This window comes from Phalacrocorax aristotelis, chromosome 5 (assembly GCF_949628215.1).
Source record: "Phalacrocorax aristotelis chromosome 5, bGulAri2.1, whole genome shotgun sequence".
In the NCBI taxonomy this organism is placed as follows: Eukaryota; Metazoa; Chordata; class Aves; order Suliformes; family Phalacrocoracidae; genus Phalacrocorax; species Phalacrocorax aristotelis.
Genome location: NC_134280.1, coordinates 655281 through 680907, shown reverse-complemented (window position 1 = coordinate 680907; position 25627 = coordinate 655281). Strand labels below are relative to the sequence as shown.

General features: G+C 53.0%; 1 protein-coding gene and 2 long non-coding RNA genes across 5 annotated transcripts in view; 1 reads left to right on the top strand and 2 right to left on the bottom strand.

The window, feature by feature from the left end:
• The window catches only part of ACVR1 (activin A receptor type 1), a 70370-nt gene extending 66100 nt beyond the window's left edge, over window positions 1–4270 (bottom strand). For 2 of the 3 annotated variants that reach the window (XM_075092700.1, XM_075092701.1), the window contains exon 1: window positions 4069–4270. In XM_075092700.1, the coding sequence (XP_074948801.1) occupies window positions 4069–4076 (8 nt within the window). In that variant the 5' untranslated portion in view covers window positions 4077–4270. Of the gene's footprint in view, window positions 1–3402; window positions 3766–4068 lie in introns of those variants that run through there. The other variant, XM_075092699.1, reaches the window with a different exon arrangement.
• A 4643-nt stretch (window positions 4271–8913) lies between these two features.
• LOC142057168 (uncharacterized) lies at window positions 8914–25076 on the bottom strand. Its single transcript, XR_012660562.1, has 2 exons — window positions 22744–25076; window positions 8914–11705 (listed from the first exon to the last, which is right to left on the bottom strand). It is a non-coding gene; the product is annotated as an uncharacterized LOC142057168 (long non-coding RNA).
• On the top strand, window positions 14335–16288 carry LOC142057166 (uncharacterized). Its single transcript, XR_012660561.1, has 2 exons — window positions 14335–14539; window positions 15520–16288. It is a non-coding gene; the product is annotated as an uncharacterized LOC142057166 (long non-coding RNA).
• Window positions 25077–25627: the final 551 nt, after the last annotated feature.

The following is a 25627-nucleotide window of genomic DNA, read 5'->3' as shown; positions in this document are numbered from 1 at the left end:
TGTGCATGCTTATGGTCCAATATACAATGAAAACCACTGCATTACAACTACTTATTGCTACTTGACTACACTGTTATGCTTTTGAAAGCTTTACTCTAAAACTGTTTTGGCTGCAAACATAGCAAAGAAAAAGAGAGATTTCTCGAAAGCATTTCCATGGAATTCCATGCATGTCATAGTCAATAGCATCTTCTAAATTCATGATCCCAAAACACTTTGTAAACTCATGTGAATTCAGCTTTCCAACACCACTAATACTATCACTCCTTATTTCACAGATATGTAGATGATGTAAATGACTTACATCCTTAATGCATAGTTGCTGAACTTGTCTAGAGCAGGATTTAAAAGGTGCATTTTTTTAGACAGCGTCAGATACCTTTGTAACAAACATGCTCTCAAACTGTCTCGGTCTTGACTACCCTCAGGTCTCAAAGCAAATAAACTATCTCCCAATACACACGCATACCCTCATCAAAGCTAAACTGCAATCCACCCCAATGGACCTCCATGAACTCTCATACAGAGAGAGGTTGGAAGAGAGCAATTATTGCATTCAACACCACCACTGTAATCTTCTGTAGCTCTATATAACTGCACAGGTGAGTGGGCCAGTTTTTAACCTGTTCCTAGACACTAGAAGAAAGAAAAGATACAAGAGCAGATATCGAGATGCCTATCTTAGAGTCCAGCTACCTAAGAATGCAAGTGAATTCAGGCAGGGTTGGTTTTGGTTGGGTTTTTTTTTGGCAGGGCAAGGGTGCTAAAAGGGCGCCTAATTATTTTACAACGGCTGTCCCTAGATCCTATTTTAGCATCAGGCTTTCATTAAATCTAAGCATGACTTCAGAGTACCAGCTGGCCAAAAAAAAAACCTAAAAAACAACAACAAAAAAACCACAAACACAACCCACCCACAACACTTCACTGGTGTTCTTTCCCCCGCCTATGTTCTCTTCCTACCCCAAGAGCTTCTTCGCTGCTAAAAAGCCCACTGCTTTCTCTCTTCTCAAGAAGCATGCAACTTGAGAGAGCAGTGCAAGTACAGAGCAGGGGTTGAGAGAGAGAAGATGTTTCTCTAAATGATTTTTATCCCTCTCCCAGACTCATTTGCATCCCTCCCAAATAAGCTATTTGATGCCTCTGCTTGTTGCTGTGCCTGGCAGTTTTGGCAAGGTGATTCAAGTCTCCATTCCTTCCCTGCCGGACACAGACTGAGGACAGGCAAATGATACCATGTCAAGCTACACCACCACATGCCGCCCCATCTCTCCCAGCCCTGGCCAACAATCTCTTCATTTTCCCTTACACCTGCACTGGGACTTTCTGACTGCAGTCAGGGTGCACACAACTACAGCGTCATATGTGATGATTATATCTTCCTGAGCCTACAGAGAGGGTTTCTTCTCCTGTTTTAAATTTTATTTGGAGAGCTAGCCTCAAAAATTGATAAGTTTTGCAGGAAACAGCTATATTTAACCCTTCCCTTTCACCTCAGCACCTCAACGCATTCACGTTCTCCTGTGGAAGAATCTTTCTAAATGGTGTTAGAGATGAGCTTTAGCAAGTCACCTCAGCAGAAAAAGATGCAACCAACTACATGTATGTTAATATCAAAGAGTGTAAACAACCATCAGAATATCAAATATCCAGCTACTAAGGCAAGCTTCAAGAACATACAACAGCCACAGTCACTTTATGAGTTAAGTCCACGGAGGGTGAAGCTGAACTCCTGCAGGTACCATTCTGGTCTTCACAAATACTTTTGTAAGTACCTAATGCAGCCGTACTATTCTCTACAGAGAGTATAGAGTAACAACCTCAGCAGCTACGCAACGGAAATATTTCCAGTTCCCTAATGCACATATAAAAATAAGCAGTGAGAAAACGAGTTAGCAACAGTTACTGTGCAGGGGAACTTATGCAGAGACTGTTGATGACATCTCTGGAAACATCATCAGTACCAGGTCAGTAGGATTTCCCTTTCTCAGCTTGCAGCTTTGAAATGTGTTATAAGACTTAAAGCTAAAAATATATAACACAGCTTTCCTCCCTCAGGCTGTTTCATTTCAGTAACAGCCTCACCTCCTATAGTTTTGGCCTAACTAGGATTTAGGCCTGTAAGAGCTGATTATTTACAAACTAATATGGCTGAGGGGGGATCTAAGTCACAGCAACAGACCTTAGAGTTTGTCCTGAAATGGAGACAGAAGCAGAAAAAATGAACACACCTGTCATTACAGCACAAGGCAACAAATAAGCAGAGATTTACAATCAGTAACTACTCCCAAGTCCTGTGCCATCAGGCAAGGAGCAGCACCCCCACCCCCCAAACGGAGCAGAGGAATGCAGGTAGTATCCCAGCAAACAAAATACTGAGATGGAAGGCAAACCTCTCAAAACATTTCACACACTTAACACCTCCTGCAGAGAGCTCAGTGCATACAGGAACTTTTTAACTTTTTGTTCCCCAAAAATAGATCTGTAACACCTCCTCCAAAAAGTTATGGTCACCAGAGGAACCAGGCATGCACTCGAGAGCTTTCCACACCCAGGATTTGAGCTTTCACTGATTTCGATTTCAATTTCAAGGCAACCCAGTACTCTTCAAACAGTACTAGACCTTCAAGGACAGAACTTGGAGAGTATTTACAGAGTATCTGCTGCATTCCAGGTCACTACCGTTTCTCTGAAGATGAAGTACAAGGATCACAGGAAACAAAAGAACACTGAAGATCTAAAAATAGACCTGTCACTGCCCACAGCAAGCTTACAACCATAGGAGTTTTCTTAAATTAAAGGCTTCAATGCATACCATAAAAACACATGAGATTTGGGAAAAGAACCTGTTCTCTTCTGGAAGCTCAACGCATCATTTCTAAAAGGTGTTTTTACAGAGAAATTCCAGTTCTGCAGCTCAGTCCAGAATCTGAAGGTTTCCTCCTCATGATGCCACTGGTTATAACACTGTTTTGAATAATTAGTCCCTCTGTCACACCTACAGAAACCCCTACTCTTTCAAAAACCTCCTGAAGATTAGTTTTTCCTCTCATTTTGAGGAAAATAAAGTGGTTTAGTCCCAGTTTACCGTAAAGATACTGCTGCAAACAAATTACTTTAACACATTTTTATAGACTAACAGAGTTGGAAAGATGGCCCAGGCAGCTTCCCGTACAGTGGCTATGCCCCAGATTTCACAGGCCAGCCCGTGGGTTCATAGCCTGGAGGGAACCTGCCGACCCGAGCAGGCTGGAACGACCGCCCGCTTCTCGCGACCCGTCCTCCACCGCCAGCAGAAGCCCTGACAGGAGCTCAGGCCACAGTCCTGCCGCCGCCTTTGTCTCCTGCTGAAACCCAAAGCTGCGTGGCTGAAAACAAGCATTCAGACCCCTACTGACTCACCCTGCAAAACGCCGTCGTATTTGGCAGTGGAAGAACAGATTAACAGCCACAAGCGAGTTCGGCCTGTAACTTTTCTTAGCTTTTCCTACCGAAGCGGGAGCCTGCAGCACACTGACACGAGTGGCGCCAGCACAGCCACGCACCGAGCTCGCCCCGGCCCGGCGCGACTCCGCGCCTCCGATCCGGAGAAGTTCACGCAAAGTATTTTTTAAAATCAAAAACAAACAAAAAAAAGCAACCAAACAAAGCAGGGCGGCCCCAACCGCTGCCCGTGTCTGCAGGCGCGGCAGCCCGGCCTCCCGGAGAGCGGAGCAACGCCGTCCGCCGCGGCGCGCGTGTCCCGCGACGGTCGCGGGGCGCCGAGACCCTTTGTGTCCCCTCCCGCAGCTAAGCCGCGGCTCCCCGTGGGCGCTGCCGGTGGCGCGGCCCCCTCCGCCGCTCCCCCCGCGGGGAAGGTCGCTCACCCGCCCCCGCCCGGGCCCTGCGCGGCCCCCGCCCCGCGCCTCGCAGCCCCGGGGCCCGCCGGGGAAGGGGCGGCCACAGCCCCTCACGCCCGCCGCGCCGCGGCCCCGCTCCCCCCTCGGCCGCCCGCCCGGGCGCCTCCTCCCGCAGGCCCCGCGCCACCGGCCCGGCCCGCCGCGGCCCCCGCCCCGGCGCTGCACCCACCTCCTCATCGCGGCGGCGGCGGCGGTCGCGCTAGGGCCGCGGCGGGCTGGCCATGGGCGGCGGGGGGCGGCGCGGCCGCCGCGCTCTGGGCCCGGCGCTCGCCCTGCCCGCGGCCCGCCCGCACGCCCGCGGCGGCGCCGAGCGAACGGCTGCGGAGCGCTGACAAAGGGGACGGCGCGGCGGGGGCGGCGGCGGCGGCGGCGGCAGCGCCCCGCCCCGCCAATGGCCGCCGGCAGCCGTCACGCCCGGCCGCACACGTCACTTCCGCTCGCCGCGCCGCGCCCCCTGGCGGCGCCACGCCGTGCCCCTCCGGCGCCCGTGGGCAGTGTCGACCCGTTCCCGCGCGGGAGACGTGACGCCCTGCCCCGCCCCGTCCCGCCGCCAGCGGGGAGTGCCCCGCGGTGCCGCCCGGAGCGGGGGCCCGTGGGTTCCCCCCGGGTGACGGAGTGGCTCCGGGCCGCCTCCAAGCGCCTGGGCTCCGCCGCGTGCCCCCGGCTGCGGAGGCCCCGCAGGACACGAAGCCCGCGGGGAGAGCAGGAACCGGGCTGAGGGCAGCGCTTGCGCCGCTCGAGGGTTCGCTGGGGCTGCCGTGACACCCCGAGCCCTGCGCTGGTTGGTGTGGGCCGGACAGCGGCCGCTGTGCCCGCTGCACCTCGTGGACGGTACCGGAGGCTCCTGGAGAGGCGCGGGCTGTGTTCTGGGGAGGATGATGAAGAGATTTCTAGAAGTCACACCTAATTACTATGAACAGAGCACTTAAATTATCACGTGATGAATTAAGGACATGAAATCCTACAGTTTAAACAAGCCTCAACAATTCTGAGCAGACAGACTGCACCAGAAATCCCCAAATAGTAGTGACCTGATCTTCTGCACACCTTCCTGACTTCAGTCCCGTGAGCCGGGGCTCCCCTGTGACCTCAGTGTCTCCTCAAGACAGGGATACGACGGCTCGGTAGGCAGCGAGGAAGGCAAGTCCCACAACACCAGCAGCTCAGGCTGCGTGAAGCCATGCTGCCGGGCCTCGTTTGTCAAACCCCGTCTGAAACATGAACTTTGTTCCCAGAGCGTTCAGACTTCATCAGCTATTGCCCGTCCCTCTGCGATGAACGCGGCGCTGCCGTCGTCCCCCCATGGCACGCCCTCACCCGCCCGGGAGCGTCGTTCTGCGCGATGGCTGAGCTTGGCCATGCTTTCCCAGGCAGCACCGCCGTGCGCAGCCCTGCTGCTGGTGGCCGCGGAGCCCAGCTGGCTTTCACGCACCAGTGGGCAAACCGCAGAGGTTTCCTTCCTGACCCAGGGGAGGCAGACACCGAAGGCCTGTGCAGGGACAACAGCAAACCGTTCTTGTGACGGTAGCGAGACCCTGAGGCTGGCTGAACCGCCGCCTGCAGCGGTGGAGGTGGCTGGGAAAGATTTCATGCCAGAGGAGAGGCACGCTGCGCCCTGCATCATTTCTCCTGTATGACAGAGGAGGTGTTTTGTTCTTTTTCTCACCACGTACAGCACTTCCCGAGCAGTGACATGAGCATCTGTGAGACAGGAGGTGAGGGACTGAGAGGAGTGAAAACAGAAGACGTGGAGATGCACATGGGTCAGGCCGGGGCGACATGGGTAGTAATCGCAGCAGTGGTGCCGGGGCTGGGAGTGGACGCTGGTTCCCTTGGGAAGAGGCAGATGCACAGCGGGCTTGGGAAGTGCTCCCTCAGAAGCTTCTTTGCACCCATTTGTGCACCGCTCTCCAAATGGGGCCAGGATTTGACTCATTATGAGTAATAGGAATGTTTTAAACAGAGAAAAGAATACCAGTTCCCTTAAAAATACCAACAGGTCTGCATTTGGCTCAACAGTACAAGGCCAGTAATTTTCCACAGCGTACTGCCAAATAACTGAATGTGACATTCAAGTAGCTCATGTGTAGGTGTTCCTCAGGAGAAAATACAGCTCTAACAAGGACCATTTTCCAAAAGAGAAGACTAAAGCTTGGGTATCTAAATACGACTTTACAGACTATAAGTAAACCGCTAAATTTCTAGAAATGCCAAGCTTCCCTCGAGGCTCCACAGGTGGTGCTGGCAGCCAACACTTCTGAAAAGCTAGCTGCTTATTTGCAGCCTAAAGCACTTTTGAAAATAGTAGCCCATGTGGTTAATAGACCTCATGACAAAGGGTGACATTGTCGAATTAAAAACCATCTCTAACTAATGATGGGTTGCAGGATTTCCAGGCAGCATAAGAAACTGCATGGGTTAGAAAGACTTTGCCTGAAAAAGTTTCTACTTTGCTATTGGTAGAACAACGTGAGTCTTGGAAACTGTCCTCTTCTAAGTACCCCACACATGGCTTGCCAAGGGACAGCTCTTGCCAAGTACTCGTCCAAAGCCACCGAAGGAATTGGTGCTAGAAACTGGAATTAGGACTCGGCAGCTCCTGCCCACAGCCCCGTGTAACCAGATCATGTACGGTTTACATGCAGCTGATTTTTAATTAATAGTGAAGATGAGGGAGGAATTAGGTTAGTGAAGTAATCTCAGCATAATCTGTGAGCATGGCTTTTTCTGTCCTTTTGAATACCACTTACTCACCGTCATGAACATCCCCACAAATAAATCTGCTTTCCAAAAGATGCAGATTTTTTTCAATTATCCTTTCTATCAGTATCGTAAGCGTTGATAGGAAATTTCAGCTGTAGCAGAATTCTATCTGTAATAACGTCATTTGGTGAGAAAAACAGAGCTGAAGTCTAAGATGAATATCATGACGAGGTGTTTTGTTTAATGCTGGCAGCGGCGTCTCAGAGTCAGGACTATGGGTTCTGCTGCAGACCACGGGTTTGGGGAGGATCACAGGGCTGTCTCGCTGTGCCTCTGTTGCCGTGACACACTGTGAGGGCAGTAAACCACCTAGCTTTTCAAGTATTTTACAGTCCCCCAAGGAAAGGCGTTGTGGATTTAATGAGCATATTCAGACGTAGCTGACTTGGCGCAGCTCTACTAGGAGTGGACCATGATTAAATTCGGGGTCTTCCAGTTCATGGCAGAGCACGCTTGTAGCTACCCCTTCCGTGCTAGTGCACAGTTTGTAACTTTTTCCTGAATAATGTTTGTATTAATCAAGGTGTAATAATGGCACGTCCATGTGAAAGGAGTATTATGCGCATAAATTGCCACGCACAGAGATTAGAGTAAACCCATTAATGTCAATGCAAATACCATGCTCTTTAGATGTATGTGGGCCCCAGAAAACAATTGCAAGCAGAGCACACCTTTTGCTGTAGAGCAGGTTCACCCTGTCATCCTTACACGTAGAAAACTCTCCCGACAAGACAGCAAGGATAGCAAAATCTGGCTTCTCTGGTTTGAAATTATTACCATGGTAACCCAAAACCCCCTTGTACTTCATAAATTCTGCCTCTTTTTGGAGCAGCTGAAATTTCAAGACCACTTCACAACGGTTCATGAGTGTAGAAACAGCTCAGACAGTTTAAAGATGACATAGAGGAAATTTTTGGAAGACTAAGGAGTTGTTGGACCCCGGACCAGTCACCTCATTTAGTGAAACGATCTCCCTCCAGACTCCTGTGTCTTTGCGGCTGAATGGGAGATGGGCCATCCTCACGAGCGCGGCCCCGGCTCGGCACATGCAGCAATTAGCCAGGTTTCTCGGCACTCTCGAAGCGTATCGGCTTCAAGAAAGCTGGTGGGAATTGTCCTGTGCTGACGCAGCTCCGTGCGGCCCCGCAGGTGCGGCGCAGCATGACGGTGATGCTGCAGAGCGGCAAGCACCCTTCCCCTCCTGCTGCAGAGAGGAGCGGGCAGGGCCGGGGGTGCCTGCCCAGGTCTGCGCTGCCCGGGCGGGCACCGCTGCCCGCGGAAGCACGGTGGGATGGCCCAGGGTCGGTACGGAGCCAAACAACCAGGCCTGTTCAGCAAAGAAACCTCACAAACCAACGCTATTATTCCTTCTAAAATACACAGTAAAAGATATTTTTGTTAAAGTACATGAAATGATGCCATGCATGAAAAAGCTTACCTAATAATTACTTGGGAGTATTGCTAAGGCTTTGAACTCTTTTAGCATTATTAAAATCAGTACATAAAGGCTTTGCTTTTGTGTTGGAGGTAAGCTGCGGTACAGAACTAATAATCCAGATGACCTTCCAAGCTGCTGCTTGTCATGAATCATTTTCTTTTGCCTTGGGGAAATTTCTAAAAATATATATATATACATGGAAATAAGCAAATCTTTCACTTGTAATTTAGCGATGGTTACATCACTGCCCCTTCCCAAGCGTACAGCACAGCATTGTTCTGAGTACAGCTGCTGAGAAAACCCCGGGAAGTACTGGGGTTTGAAATGAAAGAGCTTGTTTTAATATTTAGCTGTGATAAATTTGACTGAGAGTCCATGTATTTCATCAGGTGTCTGTGAGTCAGGCGCGTGAGTCACCAAAGCAGCCGCGCTCGGGCTGCTGAAGACAGCCGGCAAGGCCTGTCCTAACAGCTCCAGTGCATGCGTGCAGAACTCCCATTAATTCCTCTGAGGAGATTTAATTAGTGTGAGGACAGGACGGAGGACATGTGTGCTGTCCCAGCTGCTCTGGAAAGGGCCTCACCCCGTGCACCTTCTTTGTTTCTCCCTGTTCAAGCCCATATATTGCACATGCACCTTTACGTTGTAAATCCCTCGGACTTCGGTGGCATCCAGAAGCCAGGTGCGATTCAGTATGAGCAGAGAGAAGAACCCAACTCCGAGTAATTAACAACAACATATAATTGCTACTAACTCAGTTTTACACAATTTGCACGGTATTATTAAATTAAGCAAACCATGTTCTTGCATCTAAGCATTAGCAGCATAATTCATCTTTATTCCATTTTTTTTAAAATAGCGCTTGCAATTAGTCCTCTTTGCTTTCCAAACCGATCACATGCAACATTTTGTTTTTACCAAAACACCCACCAAAAAGTGTTCAAGTTCTCTAATTGCAAAGATTCACTTCAACGGCTGTGCAGCTTCTTTCTGCTCTGGGTGTTATTTAGGAACAGCCAACTGGAATTTATTGCAATTATGTCAAAAAATAAACATTTAAAATTGCTCCCCAGCTGGGTGGGAGACCTCACGTGCCAAGTTTCAGCCCATGAGAACTCTCGCAACGGACTCACGGGGCACACGGCTGGGTGCAGGAGGCTGGGGTGGAGAAGCCAGCAAGCTCTTTACCATTTCAAACGCCAAGACGTAACACGGGCGAGCTCTCACCTGCGGCCCCCAGCGCGTCTCCATGGGCGCTCGGCCGCCCGCTCGGCACAGCTTGGCAGGGTTTTGCTGAGCGATGCACCGTCCCCTTCCTCTCCGGCACCCGCGGCACATGGCCAGGCTCTCCCCCCTGCCTGCCCCCGCCGGGTGTGGGCAGCCCCGTGCCCCGACGGCCCCGCTGGCGCAGTCACCCCCTTCTCTCCCCGCTTGGCTCTGGAGGGTGCTTTTTTTAGCCCCTGTTTCTGTCATCTGGCATTTAAATGCAAGGAGATCTCTCATTGCTAACATTTATAGCAGCAAAATATTTAAGTTCCAGGGCTTGGAACACATGTTATTAATGTCCCGTTGCCAAGCCCAGCTGAAGGCTCCCCAAACCCTTCTCTGCGCTCGCTCCGGGTCTGTGCCAGAGAACAGACATCGCCCCTGGCTGCGTGGCCGCGGGTGAGCGGGAGCTGCCAGGGGTGGCCTGTGAGCACCAACACCACCAGCACACCCCGAAGCACTCGCGGCACCAGGAGGGAGAGGAAAAGACCACCTGCGCGACCCCAGGGTAACACCTGCCCTCGAGGGACTGCCAGGCCCCACCGCAGCAGCGTGGCGTCAGCGGCTGGCTCGCGGCGTACCCTTGCAGGGCTTCGCCCACCTGCTGCTGGTGGGCGTCGGGCTCGCAGGCACTGCCGTGTGCCGGCTGGGTGGGAGGTGGCGGCGAGCTCGGCGCGGTGGCAGCCGCGTCGCCTCTGTCTCAGCACAGCCTTGGCTCACCGCCGGGGCCGGCACCGGTGGCTGCACCCGGAAAGTGCCGGCACATGAAAGGTGAGGCAGGGTTTGTCCAACGTGTCTGTGCAATGGGGCTGAGGAGGAGGCATGAGAAGGACAAGCTACGGGCATCAGCCTGCCACAACTTCAATCAAAGGCAGTTATTAAAGAGAGAAAGTGGGTTAATGTGCCTGATTTAGTAATGCATGTGCCAGGGTGGGTATTTAAATGGTCCCACCGCTCTCACTGCAGCCTGGGCAGTCAGTCTGCAAAAACCGCCTGGAAAGGCGCAGCGGAGAGCAAGCACAGCACGGTCTGGATGCGTGGAGCGGGCACGTGGCCTCCTGTCCCTCCCCCCCTCGCCCCTCCATGGTGCTTGCCAGGCTGCCCGGCGGGATGCTTCTGCCTTCCCCGCGCGGGTGCAGCGCCATAGGGGAGCTGGGCGGAAGCACCGAGGCGCGCAGAAAGCAATGCCTCAGTCCCACAGTTCTCTAACACAGATGTTCTTGGCTTTTGAAGAAGCCTAAAGTGACATCAAATATTACCAGAGCGTCTCTCCTTCCTGCTCCTCTTTTATGCTTTGTTAACGATAACCTCTGAGCTTTGAAAGCTGGCTGTGCGCAGCCTGCGCCGGGGCACTGCGTGTGCGGGTGTTTCTCCCTTGTGCACGGGTGCTGCTCAGCACTGCTGCTCTGCAGCAGGCGAGGAACGGTGGTGGCTCCCGGCCATCTCTCGCCGCCCATCCCAGCAGTGGTTTGGGGTCTTCCCAAAGCCACAGGTCCTGGACACCCTGGGGACCTCAGGGGTTGTGAAGAATGAGAGGCTTCTGATCCTTATGGTCACAGCAGGGAGCTTGAGACGTAAACCCCAAAGGCTCAGTCAGACAATACAGCCAAAAAAAACAATTCTTAAGCCTCCAGATTTTTGAGCCAATCTCCAGATCTGTCTCCTTGCGGTCCAAAGCTCTGGGGTCGAATCAAGGGAGCCCTCGCTCCACAGGAGGTGGAGAGCAGCCGTCTTGGACACCAGCGTCCTCTTCCCCCACTCGTCTTTTTCAGGACTTCCCACCTCCCTGTCGGCCGAGGAGTCCCTCGAAGGTCTCGTTGCCTGCACCGCTCCTAACAGACCCACTCCGTGACAGATTTCTTCAGGCTTCTGCCCAGAGGTTGTGGCCAGTGTCTGTGCTGGAAAACCACGCCAAGTATTTCAGAGCAGCTCTTGACACATGCTCTTCCGTTTGAACAGTAGACACAGGAAAGAGAGGCAAACTGCAGTCGCCAAATTTATATCCAGGAGTGAGAGGAGGTATTGGGTGTGAGGTCTTGGCCCACCCTTTTACGACGTCTGCCAAGCACAGACCGCAGCTCAAATACCTCCAAAGCACAGGGCATGAGATCAGAGCAGCAAAGGGTAGGTCCTTAGCAGCTCCTCTGAAGTAAAGGCTAAAAGCGGTGGCAGCCTCAGCACGAAGATAGTTCTCATAAATCAATTCTCATAAAGCCACGCACCATTTTTATTTTCCTCTGCAACAGCTGATTAAGTAGCTGGTGAAGGGAAGATGTGTAATTCATCGTCTGACTCAGGACAAGGAACCAAAGTCTGCTCGCTGTGATGCTTCTGAACAGCTGGAAAGGGAAAGAGGGAGAATGTCTGTTAATTTTGGATGTGACAGAAATAACCTGGCAATATATCAGAGGGCAGACAGCTTAACACAGTTAAAAGCAGCCTGTGCTGTGAGATACCATTATATTTTAAATAAAGCACTTCAGAAGGTCCCAGATGTCTTCAGATCTTCTGTGACTGTGACAAGGTGTTCTCCAGAGGTCCCTTCCAACCCCTACCATTCTATGATTCTGTGATTCTGTGACTGGCATGGATGAAGCTACAGCCTGGCTTATGTCCTTCTCTCTTGGACAAGCCCAGAGCGATCTGGCTGGGTGCTAATCTGCCGGGCCTTTCTGGGGAGCGCGGTTATCACATGTGTGGTAAAACATGGCTGAGATATACTGTGGTCCGGAGCAGAGTGCTGCTGCCATAGCTCAGCTCCAAATCGTGCTTGGGTGAGCTGGGTGGGGAGGACGCGGAGCAGTTATAAACAGTTGTACATCTCCTCCTCAGAGCAGCTGCTTTCAGTACATAGGAGTGCCGGCGTGAAATAAGAAATAAAGCCAGGTCGTCGCTGTAAAAAGGATGCTTCGCTCTACTGGCTTTAACATGATTTATTTGTTTTAGGCTTCTTTTTGCAAAGCAATAAGGAAACTTTATAGATTTGGTGATAATCTGAGACTCATCTAAATGACAGAATCACAACTGCTGGCGAAATAAAAGAAGTGCTTTCAGCATTTAGCAAAGAGGTATATGGAAACTAAGGACCACTACATAGAAAATATACTACATGCACGCCTGACTCTCTTGCCACGTTATAACCCTGGGTAGTTGGATTTTTGGGAATTAGAGGAGTTAACAGCTCATATATGAATTGTTGTGAAGTTGTGCGTGCTGAAATCAGGCTCCTCTATGGATCGACTGGGAGGCTGTCCACCCATCCTTAATGAAATTACCTTTCCCTCATTACCTGAGATGAGAAGTGAGCCAGCAGAGTTGCACCAGCCATAGGGCAGTGGCAGGGAGTGCCTTAAACCCGGGGGCATGGCCAGCATGTATCCCCTTTGCTAGGGCGAACAAATGGGCAGAATGAGCCTCTTTCACCAATCTTACATAGTTTTGCCTGCTTTGACTTGTCTCCTCCATGAAAAAGATGCCAAAGCAACTGTTCCTGCCTGGGGAGGGCTGGGACTAGTAACCCAAAATGGGGACAAAGAGAATAAAAGGGGAGTGTTCTCCTGGTTGGGGGCTGCTCATTTAGCTTTAACTTTATAGCATTTAATTAAGTATCTTTTCTAATAAAGGCAGAAGAAAATGAGCACATTTTCTAAAAAAAAAACCATAAAGGTACTGAAATTAGTTCTGAAACATTTATGTTTAAGAGCTTTTGCTGTGCTGCGCCTTATGTATGAAAGGCAAAATTGAAAAACTCTCCCTCGTAGTGGCCAACGCCCTGAGCTGATACGTGTTTTGCAGGCAAATACTACTGCAACCCCAGGTTCAGAGACACCCTCCGAGTCCAGGCTGCAGCCCACACTTGAGCTGCCCGTGCTGTCCCCATGCGCTTGCTTGGGGCCTAGCCCAAATCCCCGCAGTCTGCAAAGCGAGTGCTCTGCACCAGGGATGCAGCTAAGGCTGGGCAGTCTGATCAGGTCGATGGCAGGGGTCAGGATGAGGGACGAGGTCTCCCTGCGCGGCGCAGGGACTTGCTGAGCTGCAGGGGAAAGCCAGTGTGGTGCCTGGAAATGCTGCTCGGGGTCTGACCCTGCGCAGCAGCGTCCCCACCCCAGCAACCCCACGTCTCCCTGGCACTGGACGTTGCCTGCGCAGGAGCAGGTCCCTCCTGAACTGAGCCTCTCTTCTGCTGGAGCTCCAGCACGCCTCAGTGTGCTTCACTGCCCCATGGATCCCCTGCTCAATGCTGTGCTCCTGTGGATGAGAGCTACAGAAGGCTCTTCTGTGGGCAAAAAAAAAGCATTAACTTCATGGCAAGGCAGCACAGCTCCGACTCTGTCATGAGCAGCTGAGCCGCTTGCATCCTGCCCTTGGGGGCACAAGCCCTGGTGAGCAGGGGCAGCCCCTTGGGAGCATCGCCTGCCCCACAGCCCCGCTGGCACTCCCCGACGTGGCACCAGGGTCAGGGTACTCCAGCTGCCCGCTTTGGCCTGAGGGCTGAGCAGCCAGGAGGGTCCTGCATGCCCCTGCCCTTGCCAGCTCCAGTTACAGCGCCTCTTCTTTCCAGGCACCCTGCTCGAACCCCCGATTGCTTGGAAAAAGAAGCAGGTTCTTTCAGCACGGGTAAGTTTCCTGGCATATCACCAGTGAGGGGCCAGCACCCACCACCCTCTGCGTGTTTCAGCCGAGCTCGGGCTGCCAGGAGCCATGCTCCCTCCTCCAGCAGCCTGCCTGAGTTACTGGCAGTGCCAGCATCTCCTTCTGCCGGCGCTGCAAAGCTGGGTCTCGCTTGTGGTGTTGGGGCCAGCAGTGCTGCCTACGCGGCCGGGGGGACCGACACCTTCGCTCTCAGGGCATTGAGTTTTTAAATTAATTTTTCATAAAGGCTTGGGATACACAGCCCAGTGTCAACTGCTAGTGCTGTCTTAAAGGCTGCTATTTTTATGACCTTGATAAAATAATCACTGCCTGAGCTGCAGGTGAGCGCAGGAATGTAAATATTTATTAGCGGGTCTGTGTGCAGATATGGAGATGCACTGCCAGCTCTGGTGAGGACTGACATTTCATCAGCACTCCTGCCGGGCCTGCCAGGTCTGCTGGCTAGCTCATAAATAATTACACCAGGAGCTGGATTTGGTATTACAGAAGAATTTTGTACAGCGTCTGCAGCACAAACAAGGTAAGGCTTTCAGAACAGCCGCGCCTGTTACAGTGCAAAGGCACTGCAGCGCAGAGAGGCCCCCAGGTTGTTCAAGTAAGCCCCATGGCGGCGGTGAGGCAAGTAATTAATAACCGAAGCGCATGAACAGCAGGGAGAGAAGGCTGAGTGCAGTGCTCTGGGCTCAGCTCTGCCAAAGCCCCGAGTCGCCCAGCTGGACGCGCGGGCTGGGGAGAGGGGCCCATCTACCCCCCGGCAGTGCTGTGAAAGGCAGAAGCGCTGACCCTCTCCACTTTTATCCCTTATGATTTGTCCCATTTTGGTCAGTTCGCTTCATGTTCAGCTGCCTGGTGCCAGGAAGGACAGCCTGTGCCTGCTCCTGCTCAAGAAAGAACCAAATGGCTCCGTTTTCCTCACTTTTACATCATGGCTCCTTAATGGATTAGCTACAGCGCATTTGTTCTGCTGACACTCTTCAGCACGTTCATTGATTTGCTTTTGCTGTTTATTTTCCTGCCTTCACTCAAAGGCTGCTGTCTCTGACAGCAGCAAGCAACGTGCCTGCTGCACAGCCTGGCCAAGCCTTTGCTGGCTGCGGAGCAAGGCGGCACCCCGCAGCACCTCCGAGGGATGGCACTGAGCCTCCCCGTGCGCCTGGAGACCCCAGACACATGAAAACATGCATGTCCCCCACGCGTGCCGCAGACAGCCAGCTGACCTGGCAGGAGCACACGATACCAACTGAGCAGTCTCCGTTTCCACAGAGCTGCGCACAGCATGGGGATTACCTGCCACGGGGCAGATTTGGGCTCATCTCCACAGATCTGAGCGCACCAATCTTCATAGAAGATTCTATTCTGACACCTGCAGCTATTCAGCGCAGAAAGCCATCGTGGGACTGATTTTACTTCAGGCAGAAATGTCTGATGGAAAATGTGACAGCTTCAGTTAACCCTGCAGATGTCCTCATCTCACATGTCTCCTGCCATTCGGTTCTTCAGCTTGCTTTAATGGAGTATGTGAGCCTCGAGCAGGAGCAAAGGGACTGGCGGGTCAGCAACAGCCAACGGAGGCAGCTGCAGGACGGGAGCCCACGGCAGCTGGTGTGCCCATCCTAGCAGACAGCACGGCCTCTGCAGAGCGCCGCAGAGGGATCGGGTGCCCGCGGGGGTAGCGGGGGCTCCGTGGGTGCAGCCCCCTGCTCCACAGAGAGGGTCTGGCACCTGGCGCAGGCACTCTGCTTCTCCCTAGGGACGGTTCTTCCCTCCATCCACTGCGGCCACCCGGTCCCTGTCGCGAAGGCACCCGTCCCGATGGCCCGACGGAGACTGTCCTCGCTTCAGGCTCGGACCAGGGGAGCGGCTGAGCAGTGGCTGTACCTGACATACTGTGTGGGTGGGCGCCAGGCCCAGATCCCCGCCTCTGCCCACGGACACGCGGGCCGCTGCTCCCAGCCGCTGGCTGAGCCTCAAGCAACCGCGCGTGCCCCGGGGGCTGCCGGGGCACAGGGGGCTCCCCCACGGGGCCATCGTGGCCTGGGCGCCCCAGGCAGCTCAACGCCCCCCACCCGAGGGCTCACCCTGTCCTGAGCCAGGGAACACGGGCAGGGAAGTGTATTAGGCGAGGGAAGGGGTACACCAACAAAGGGAGAAATGAGGCAAAATACTTAAAAATGCAAACTGCATCTGTCATCATTGTCTCTGTGAAAGCAGTTCTGTGCTACTGTGCATTTTTAAATAGCTGGCATGGTCTAATAAAGAGCTGGCTGCATTTCAGTGATAAGAGTTTATCAAAGACTTGGCTAACAGGAAAAAAACAGGAAAGAAAAGAAATTCTCTCCCAGTGCCTTCTGCATGAAGAAACGCTTCCACACAAGGTGGCACCTGTCTCCTTCCCTTCTACCCTCGCTAGGGAGAAGCTAAAAGGCATCTGAACATAGTCTCTGAAAATTAACTCCTAGCAAATGGGATGCATGATTCTTCATTAATTCACTCGTTAACAATCTTTTTTATTTTCCTAGGCACAAACAGTCAGGAACAGAAGTAAATTTTGCCACGATCAGCACTGGTATTTAGCAGTGAGGGGTGGGCAGGACGATGAGGCCATCAAAAGCCGAGTCAGCTCCTGAGTCCCCAGCCTTGGGACAGGCAGACTTGCACCGGGAGCCTCCCAAGGCAGGGCGGCCCTGGGAGCCAAAGGGGAGCCCTGCCCAGCCACCCCCGGCTGCCCAAGCTGGCCCGGGGACCCCCCCCAGCCCCCAGGCACTGCCCGTCCTGCTGCAGGTGGGCGAGGAGGTCTGTGCACTCGCGGCAGATCTGCCCTGCGCTTTACCTGATACAGCTTAATGTTTTGTGCCTATAATTTTAAATCACAGCTAAGGTATTTTAGCATATTTTTTCATACACAGTGCAGACCAGTTATAGCTCTGCTGGCGTATGACATGCTTTTGCATTCAAATGCAGGACGCTGAAGAGGCCTGCCTTCCACTGCAGGCTTTTCTTTTGATCCTGACCTTTCCACACAAAGAAAGTGCAAAATATTATTACATGTTAGAAACACAGTGTAGCTAGAAATAGCCTCTTGCGTCAAGTAGTGGGACGGTAACACACCGGTAACACCCGCTGAGATGCCCGGGCTGCACTGGGCGCCGTGTTCACCCCCTACACCGGCAGGATGCCCTGAGTCTGGCAGCCCAGCGTGCCCACGCTTGTCCCTGGGTCCGTCCCAGGGCTGTCCTGGATGGGTCCCATGGCTGCTAAACTCAGGGAGTTAATTTTTGGCAGGACCTATCTAGGTTAGCCGGTTTCAGAGAACAGCAGAGATGGGAAGGAATTACGAAGATGCCTCATGTGTTTTCTGTAAGAAACCAAGGATCCTGGATTACGTGGCTTTGGCAAGGAGGCTCTGTTTATAGGCAGACGCTTCCCATTCTTCAGACTCCTCTCGAAATGCAACAAATACATCACTGCAGGCTGGGACTGGCCGCTGGGCGTGCATGCCCGGAGCTAACCTCGGCACCAGCTCGGAGCCCCCACTGACAGAGCTGCCCTGGGCAGCAGGGGGGACAGCACGCTGCGCTCTGGGCCGGGCGCAGCGGGGCAGGGCACTGCCCCAGGACCCCAAACCCGGGGCCCGCACAGCCCCTCTGCCCGTGAAAGCTTGCTGCACAGAGCCTTGGGTGAGCTGCAACGCAGGACTGCTGCCAGGCTCGTTGCTCCCGTCGCAGGGTGCCAAATGCCATTCTTGCCAGCAGCGCCAGTTAATGTTTATCCCGATACTGAGTGGACGTTAAAGTTTCAGTGTTTCTCCTTAAATCAGAGCTGGATTGGGGTAGGGGTAGAGTTTTTAGTCTATCAAAGCACTGGGCTCCAATTTCAACTTTTTAAAAATGGCCTTTTCTAATATAAAAGGAAATATATTTCAAAGTAATGAAGTTCCTACATGGCAATCTAGACATCATGTTCTGAAAATGTCAGCTTGGGATGCCATTAATGAATCATTTTTTGTTTAGGTATTTTGCTGACGTGGAAATTAATCAAAAAGGACCGTCTTCACTGAAATGTGTTTGCTTCTGACGAATTGGCCTTTTACAATTGGAAAATGGTCTGTGTGAAAATTGCCAACAGCCTCAGCCAACAGGGTGCTGTTAAGCCCCTTTCTCCCGTCGAAACGCGACCGCTGTTGGCTGCAGCCTGTGCATGCTCGCTCCACCTCACCCCATGCCATTTCCCCGGCTCCTGGGTTCCCGGGGTCAACCCGAAACACCTTGGCACTGAAGATGTATCAGCGCCAATTGTTTTAGAAGTGAACCATTAACTCTGCCGGCGATGCCTGCCGCATGCTGCTGTGGTGTACTGCAAACAGAAAAACCTGGTTTTTGTTGTGCTGTCAGATGGGCGTGCTCTGCCCCGTGCACCGGCGCTGCTCAGTTTGGTTGTTTCGTAACTTATCTGTGGGCCTGGGGTCGGCTCCTGTACTTTCAGGGATTGCCGATGGGAGCCTGAGCTCAGGCTGGGGCAGAGAGCAGGCGTCACCAGGAGCACTCTGTGCTCTCTCTTGCTCACACGCCTGACTTTTTAGCGTTGGAATGACTTTTGATTCATCATTTCAGCACACAAAGCTGTGAAAGGTTAATTTCAGATCTCATGAACAGTGGCAGGGTGTTACTGCATGGGAATTGCACTTACTTCAGCTAAATTGGTTCAGATTTAAACCCGTGTAAGTGAGGGGTGGTTCTGGGTCTGAGAAGTAATTTATCTAAATTCCTGCCTCATGAAATGTAGTTACCATTAAGTGTCCTATTTCAAAATAATGCAAAAAATCAGAACCAATACCTAACAAATGCTGCTGCTGCCATAAAGTGAATTTTCACGTGTCTGAGTTGCAGGAAACGGAATTCTTGTGCTGCAAATGCATTTGAATATAGCATGAAGAAATTCACAAAAGAGTGCTCTTTCTGCAGCTAAAACTACCTTTTTTCCTGGCACACGGCAGCCTATGGAGGTACTGAGTTTCTGTGGTGACTTATGCATATTGAACTGACATGCATATTTTGCAGAACAGCTGCACTGATGGCATGACATTGAATTGCTGCAATATTTGACTATATGAATCTACACACATGGTTTAGTTTGTCCGAGACTGCAGGTGAGGTCCGACCTCACGCGACAGCCCTGATTCCGACAGTGCTGGCCCAGGCGACCTCCTCAGTCCCTTCCAGCCTGGCCATCCCGTGGCCGTGTTCTCCAGAAACTGCCGTGGGGCCAACATCTGCCAAAGCCAGCTAGACAGATGCTCTAACACTCGGGTCCTCTGACGATAAACTCACCCCTGGCACTGAGCTACAGCACTCTGCCAAGGCCACGCCAGTGAAACTGCAAAGAACTCACCGCGAGGTTTGGAGATGGCAATGCCAACCTCTTCTCTCCTACAGCCACGAACCAGGTGGGCTTGCAGGAAGCAGCCCTTGGCTGAGGATGTTCCCCGTCGGTGCTGCTCAGTCACCCCAGCAGCACTGTGCAGGGGCCTTTAATTCCCATCGTTGCCAACCGTCGCTATAGCTGCATTTAATCCTGCATCCCAGTGACTCTGGATGCTGCGCCACAGCCGCTCCACACACCAGCCAGCCATGACTGGAGCGACACAGGCTGCTCGCCCAGTCTGTTTAATGCCACGCTCCTGTGCTTGGCTTGGGGAGCAGGACCGGCGCCCACGATGGGAGCCGAGACCCAAACCCAGCCATGTGCTGACTCACAAGACTTTCTCTGGCTTTTTTCTGGTTATTTCTAAAGCCTCTCTTTTACCCATAATTGTGTGTCATGTGCAGGCTGGGAAAGAGTCAAAGTCACAGACCTCTCAGCTCTCTGACTATGAAAATATATGACCTTATATTTTCCTGATTTATACAGGGCAGGTGATTAACCCGCTTCTCTCTGCTCTGGCTTCACATGCCATTCATTCAGTTTTCTAATGAATTTCTAGTTTGAATTACTAAGTACCTCAGCTGTTTAAAATGTTTTATTTTATAAAAATAGACTTTTCTAAGCACTTCTATTCCACCCTCTTTGGTACATGAAAAGAGGAACATAGAGGTTTTCATATCGTAAGCTAGAAAAGAAAAAAAATTGGAAGGTCAGTTCTGTGGATGACTGTCAGGGTGATGAACTCATCACCTTACTCCTACCTGAACTGAACATCAGATGAACATCACGCATCAGGGACCGTAACGTGGCTGCTCCCTAATACACGCTTCGCAAATCTGGAATAGTTTTAAGATAAATCATGATTCTTCTGGAATAATTGTATACTTTATTGTGCACTTCTCATCGGCATCCAGTAAGTGCTTGGCACAAACACTTAAAAAATTAAATGGGACATACCAAAAGTGTACTTTCAAGGGTTATTGCACTTCTTGAATGACTAAAGACACTTGCCCTTCAGTCCCACAACTCCCACAGCACCAGAGACACCATAAGTCCAGAAATCCCTTGTCTTAGTGTGCAAATGAGGCATGAACAGTGGCTCCGATCTGCAGCTGTCAGAGATGCTACGTTTGGATAAGGAAAGGACCTTATGGGTCATCTGGCCTGTTTACTTCCATCTATAGGTAATTTGGGCTTATGTAGAAGAGTCACACTAATGAAAAGCCTTTCTGAGCCTTGTTGGCAGAGTAAGGAAGGAGCAGGGCTGTCCTCCGGCACCTTGCCACCTTGGCACCACCCCACCCTGCCCACACAGAGCCCGCTGGGCACCGTTGTGACCCGCCATCCCCGCAGCTGGGTCCCGGCATGGGCGCAGGGATGCCCTTCCTGAGCATCTCCTCTAGCAGCATTGCCAACAGCCCAGTTTCCACCCAGCCCTCCTCCAAGGGCGTGCTGTGGCACACAGCACCACCACAGCACCCCTTTCATGTGCATTTTCCAAACTCAGCTCACACGGCTGGGGGGACCCTTAAGGCCCCATCACCATTCAATCTTCCCCCTCCCAGCCTCCAGGCTTAGCCTGTGGCTTTCTAAATCCCTGCTTTCACAGACTCTCAGACTTCAGCAGAAGCCTTGCAATGTTTGGTGTTTTTAAACCTTAAAAATCTTAGTGAACCTATGAAGACGCAAGATCGCTTACTTGAATTGAGGTCCTCAGTCCTCAGACTTGCAAAGGTAGGTCCTTAATGATGCAAGAAACCAGTTTGACTTTCATATATTTTTTTAACGCCTCTCATGCTTCCCTCACATGTCTCCAGCTCTGTGGCCTGTGCCTGCACGGTGCTGCCACAGTGGCTGGGGGCTTGGGCTCCCACACCCATGGAGTGGGACGGTGGGTTGGGGGGGTGCAGGACAAACCCTCCTTCTCCAGGGAAAGGGAAAGAAACTGTCTGAAAAAGAAAAAGATACACATTTCAAGGCTGCTTGGTTGAACAGGGTGTGGGGAAGAGGGAGGAAGGGCAGGGATGGTTTTCCAGTACTCCTGCATGTGCATCCACAAGGCACTGAAATGCAGAGCCAGCACTGGCAGGACCAGGACGCCTCCTCTGAAAGCAGTATTTATTCCATTTATGTGTTTCCGTCTCAATAAAGTTGGATAAGGTCCAAGGTCTGGACACCTAATTTTAAAATAACGGAGCCAGCGTAGGTTTGTCGTTACCTGGAAGCCCCAAATCCTCCATGGGGTATAGGAAACTGCCCGAGCAGCCACACAAAGAGAAAACTCGGACCCTAACAAATTCAGCCGGCAAAGTGATGCAGCAGCTACCACCAAGGCCAGCTGCACTGCCCGAAGCCAGGGACCAGCTCGTCCCCTCTGCCAGCTGCAGGTACCCCACCAGCACGGGCGTGCGGGCAGGAGCAAGCAGCTGTGGAGGGCACAGGGCTGGGCCACAGTCAGCCAAACCCCCATGCATTGCCTCAAGAAAAATTGTTTCTTGTCCTGTTTTTGAGCTGTGATTTGGCTCGACAAGCACAGAGGCTTTATGAACTCTGCTCAGGCCCTGCATCGTTTGCCTTATTGTGGTCAAAATCTCCTCCCAGCACTCCCTCTGTGTGCCTGCACCCACAGGCAGCGGTGTCTGGAACATGCACCCACAAGCCCAGAGAGGGAAGACGAAGGATAAAAATAGCCAAGTGAAAAAAAAAAAAAATATATATAAAAAGAAAAAAACCCCATGCACCATCTGGATTCAGAGACTGGAGAGCAGGAAAGCACCGGGCAGGCAGGGAGCAAGCACAGAGGGCGCGTTTGCTGATGCAGAGAGTTGGGGAGCACCGCCGGGCCCTAACCCGCAGCCGGTCTCTCAGGTGAGAGAGAGCCCCTTCCCTGCTCCGGCTGAGCCTTGGCTCCTCTGCTGATCCTTGGCTTTCCGCCGCCGGCTCTGCCTGCGGCCGGAGTTTCTGGTGAGCCCACTGACACGCACGGCCCCAGTGCTCAGGCGCAGCTCCCAGCGCAGCCGTGCGGACGCGCAGCCCGGGGCAGCCCTGCCTGCCCGCAGCGGGGGGCATGCCCCGGGACCGGGCAGGCTCTGCAGGCACGCTAACCCCCAGAACAGCCCCAGCTGGGGTTAGCTCTTACAAGCCAATTTCTAAGAAGGGACAGAACCCTAACAGAGCTGGTATCTTTACCAATTAACAAAACCGTGTCCCGAGGCTGCTTCTCCAGCCCCTGCTTCCGCGTACAAACCATCATTTTATCATCTACAAGCATCTGTGCTTTTGGAAGGAAAAGAGGTTGCTCGCCTGACCCCGCAGCAGGCTTTCTGCTTGCAAAGGCTGAAGAAAGGAAAGTCTGAGTCTCTGCTCTGCTGTGAAGAAGAAACTGCTGCCGCCACCACTTTGTGCTCGCTTTCGTGTCCCGGCCCTGGCATGCTGCTGAACCAATTTGTGATTGCTAGTGGCAAAGCAGTCGGCTCCAAGGTTGACCTCCTCCTTGCATTTCCCTCAGCCATGCTGCGTCTCCACAAAGCCTGCAGCAGGGAGCGAGGGGACATGCAGCCGGAGCGGGGGCTGCTCCAACGCCACAGCTCTGTCTTCCTCGCACCCTGACGCTCCCCTCGCAAAGGCCATGCAGTCTGCAGCTGCCACCAGAGCAGTACCAGGGCCAGCCAGCGCACGAGGAGCATTTGCAGAGAGGGGCACGAGGCAGGTGGGGACAACAGGATGACCAGATCCGGGCACCCTGTGCCCATCGGCACAGGATCCCAGCGACGGGACAGAGACCAGTAGCAGTGATGGCTCCAGCAACAGCAGTAAAGCATCACATCACCACCACCGTGTTTAGAAAGCTCTTAAGGAAATTGCCTTTTAGGACCAATAATTCCTCATGGGATAAAGCACGCTTATTCTCTGTGCTACCAGCCGAGGCGGAGTGAGGATAAGACGATCCACAGGGTGGTGGCAGAGGTCTGGCAGCAGCCAGGGGTTATTCTGGGGTGGGGGGAGAGAGCTGCTGGTGGCAGAAGCAGGCAGGCAGAAGGCCAGCCGACAGCGCGACCATGAAGCAGGAAAGAGCAGGAACAACCTCACCGTGCATCGCCTCGTTGCTCAGAGCAGCCCTCAGTGGCGTGGTTTGCCCTGAGCCTGTAAATGTCATCTGAGACAGGAGAGGACAGCCCCGTACACCGGAGGAGAAGGGGACCGCGCTAGTGCCGGGACAGGAGGGCAGCTCCTCGCCCAGAGCTCTGCTGGTGACACGGCGTGGGGACTGGCAGAGCCAATGGGCAAGGCTTCTGCTTGCCACAGGCTTCACTGGCATTCGTTCAGTCTTTGAAGATCTGATCCCAGAGGGCCAGCAGTAGTGCAGCAGCATCACCCCATGCTAGTCTCCAGCACAGCCGTGCCCCTGCGGAGGTCTCTATGCCCAGAGGGGAGGTGGTGCAGCTCCCTCCAGCCCATCTCCATAAGCAGCCCTGCACAGAGGGTCCAGCGTGACTGCAGCAGCCGTCCCCCAGATACGGGCTCACCGTGGCTTTACTGCACAGTCCCAGGGACCTGCTGTGCTGCCCTCACGCTTTCAAAGCACATTTTGTGGCTGCAACAAGCAGGAACAAAAAGCAGCTTAAAGGAAGGCAAGGTAAAACCTAACCCAGCCTGGCGTGGGGTCCCTGCCATCAGACCATCCCACTGCTGATCTTTCCTCTCGCTTTCATTTCCATCCTGCATAAAGGCACAAAAGGAGCTCTGCATTTGGAGACGCGAAACGCCAAAAACAATGTTTGTTGTTGAAGCTGATCCTCTGTGCTGGGCCAGCGAAGGAAGTTGTCCAGGAAGGGCACCGATGGGCAGCAGCGATACAGCAGTAACTGCAATAAACCCTCAGGCTGCCGACTGAGAAGACAGCAGTGGAGCAGACCCCGACGGGCACCGGGAGGGAAACGGCACGTGGCCGCTCATGCCGAGGCCACCGGAGCCGGTGGAGCCAGGCAGGGCTGGGGCAGCGCCCCGTCATCCTCCAGCAAAGCCAGTCCCAACCCCGGCCAGGAACTGGCAGGTTTAAACCCAGCCCGGAGCAGCTTTTCCCAGGGCATGCGAGGGGCCAGCCTGGCGCTCCCCAAGCGTGGGCGGGCAGGCGTGTGTGGCTGCCGCCCTTGTGCCTGCACCCCTTGGGCAGCCCAGCGGGGCAGGGAGCCCCGCCATGTGGGCACGGCACCTCCTGCCCGCCCGGGCAGGATTTGGGCAGAAAGGTGTCTGCAGAGCAGGCGGACCTGCTGCCCGTCCCCAGGAACGGGCCAGCATGCAGTGTTCAAGGCTACGGCGTGGTTATGGATGAAAAGCAGCTCAGCCTTGTCCACAACTCCAAGAAACATTCCTGCAATGAAGCAGCAGTGCTCAGCCCCTCTGGTGCAGCAAACACAGGGACTGGCGATCAGCGGCTCCTTGAATAGCTGCACACGTCTGGCAGCTGATTTCTCCCTGAAATAAATGGGCTTATGACAATGTTTCACCTCAGGGGAAAACATGTCCTGACAAGCTGTAGTTGACTCACGTGCCTCGAGGATCTGCGGTGCCTGGTTTCTTCAGAGGGCATTTTACTGACTTCTCCCAAAGCTAGGAACAGATTTATACCAATAATAAACAAGGCAAAACAAAGAACCAGAGCAAACAGTTGATAAAAAATCTACATTTTGCCCACCTTGTTTGCTATTCTGGATCTGCAACACAGGGAAGGGAAGGGGCAGGGGCCAGGGAAGGGGAGAGGGAAAGCTCTGTACTGTTGGCACGTAGCCGTGTTTCTGTCAGGTAAAAATGCTCCCCAGTGCTTTTTCTGCTCCGTCATGCTGATTGCCAGAAACCATTGCTAGAGGAATACACCAGACATCCCTTAGATTGTGAATTTTCTAAGCTCTCTGCTGACGAACCAGAACTGCTAATTTAAAAGCTGACACTAATGCACTTGTGCGAGCACGAGCTCGCGCGCCACTGTGACAGCGGTGGAAGAGCCTGCTCCTGCCATGAGAACAATCTGTTCCCTCCTGCCTGGCCCCGAGACCCGCGGCCGCAAGGGGCAGCCAGGGCTGCCTGCCTTCACTCGTCGACCAGGGCCGCTCTCCAAACTCGGAGCATCTTGTTTATCAGCAGCTTCAGGGAGCACAGCATTGCAACAGAGGTACCAGAGGAGCGAAGG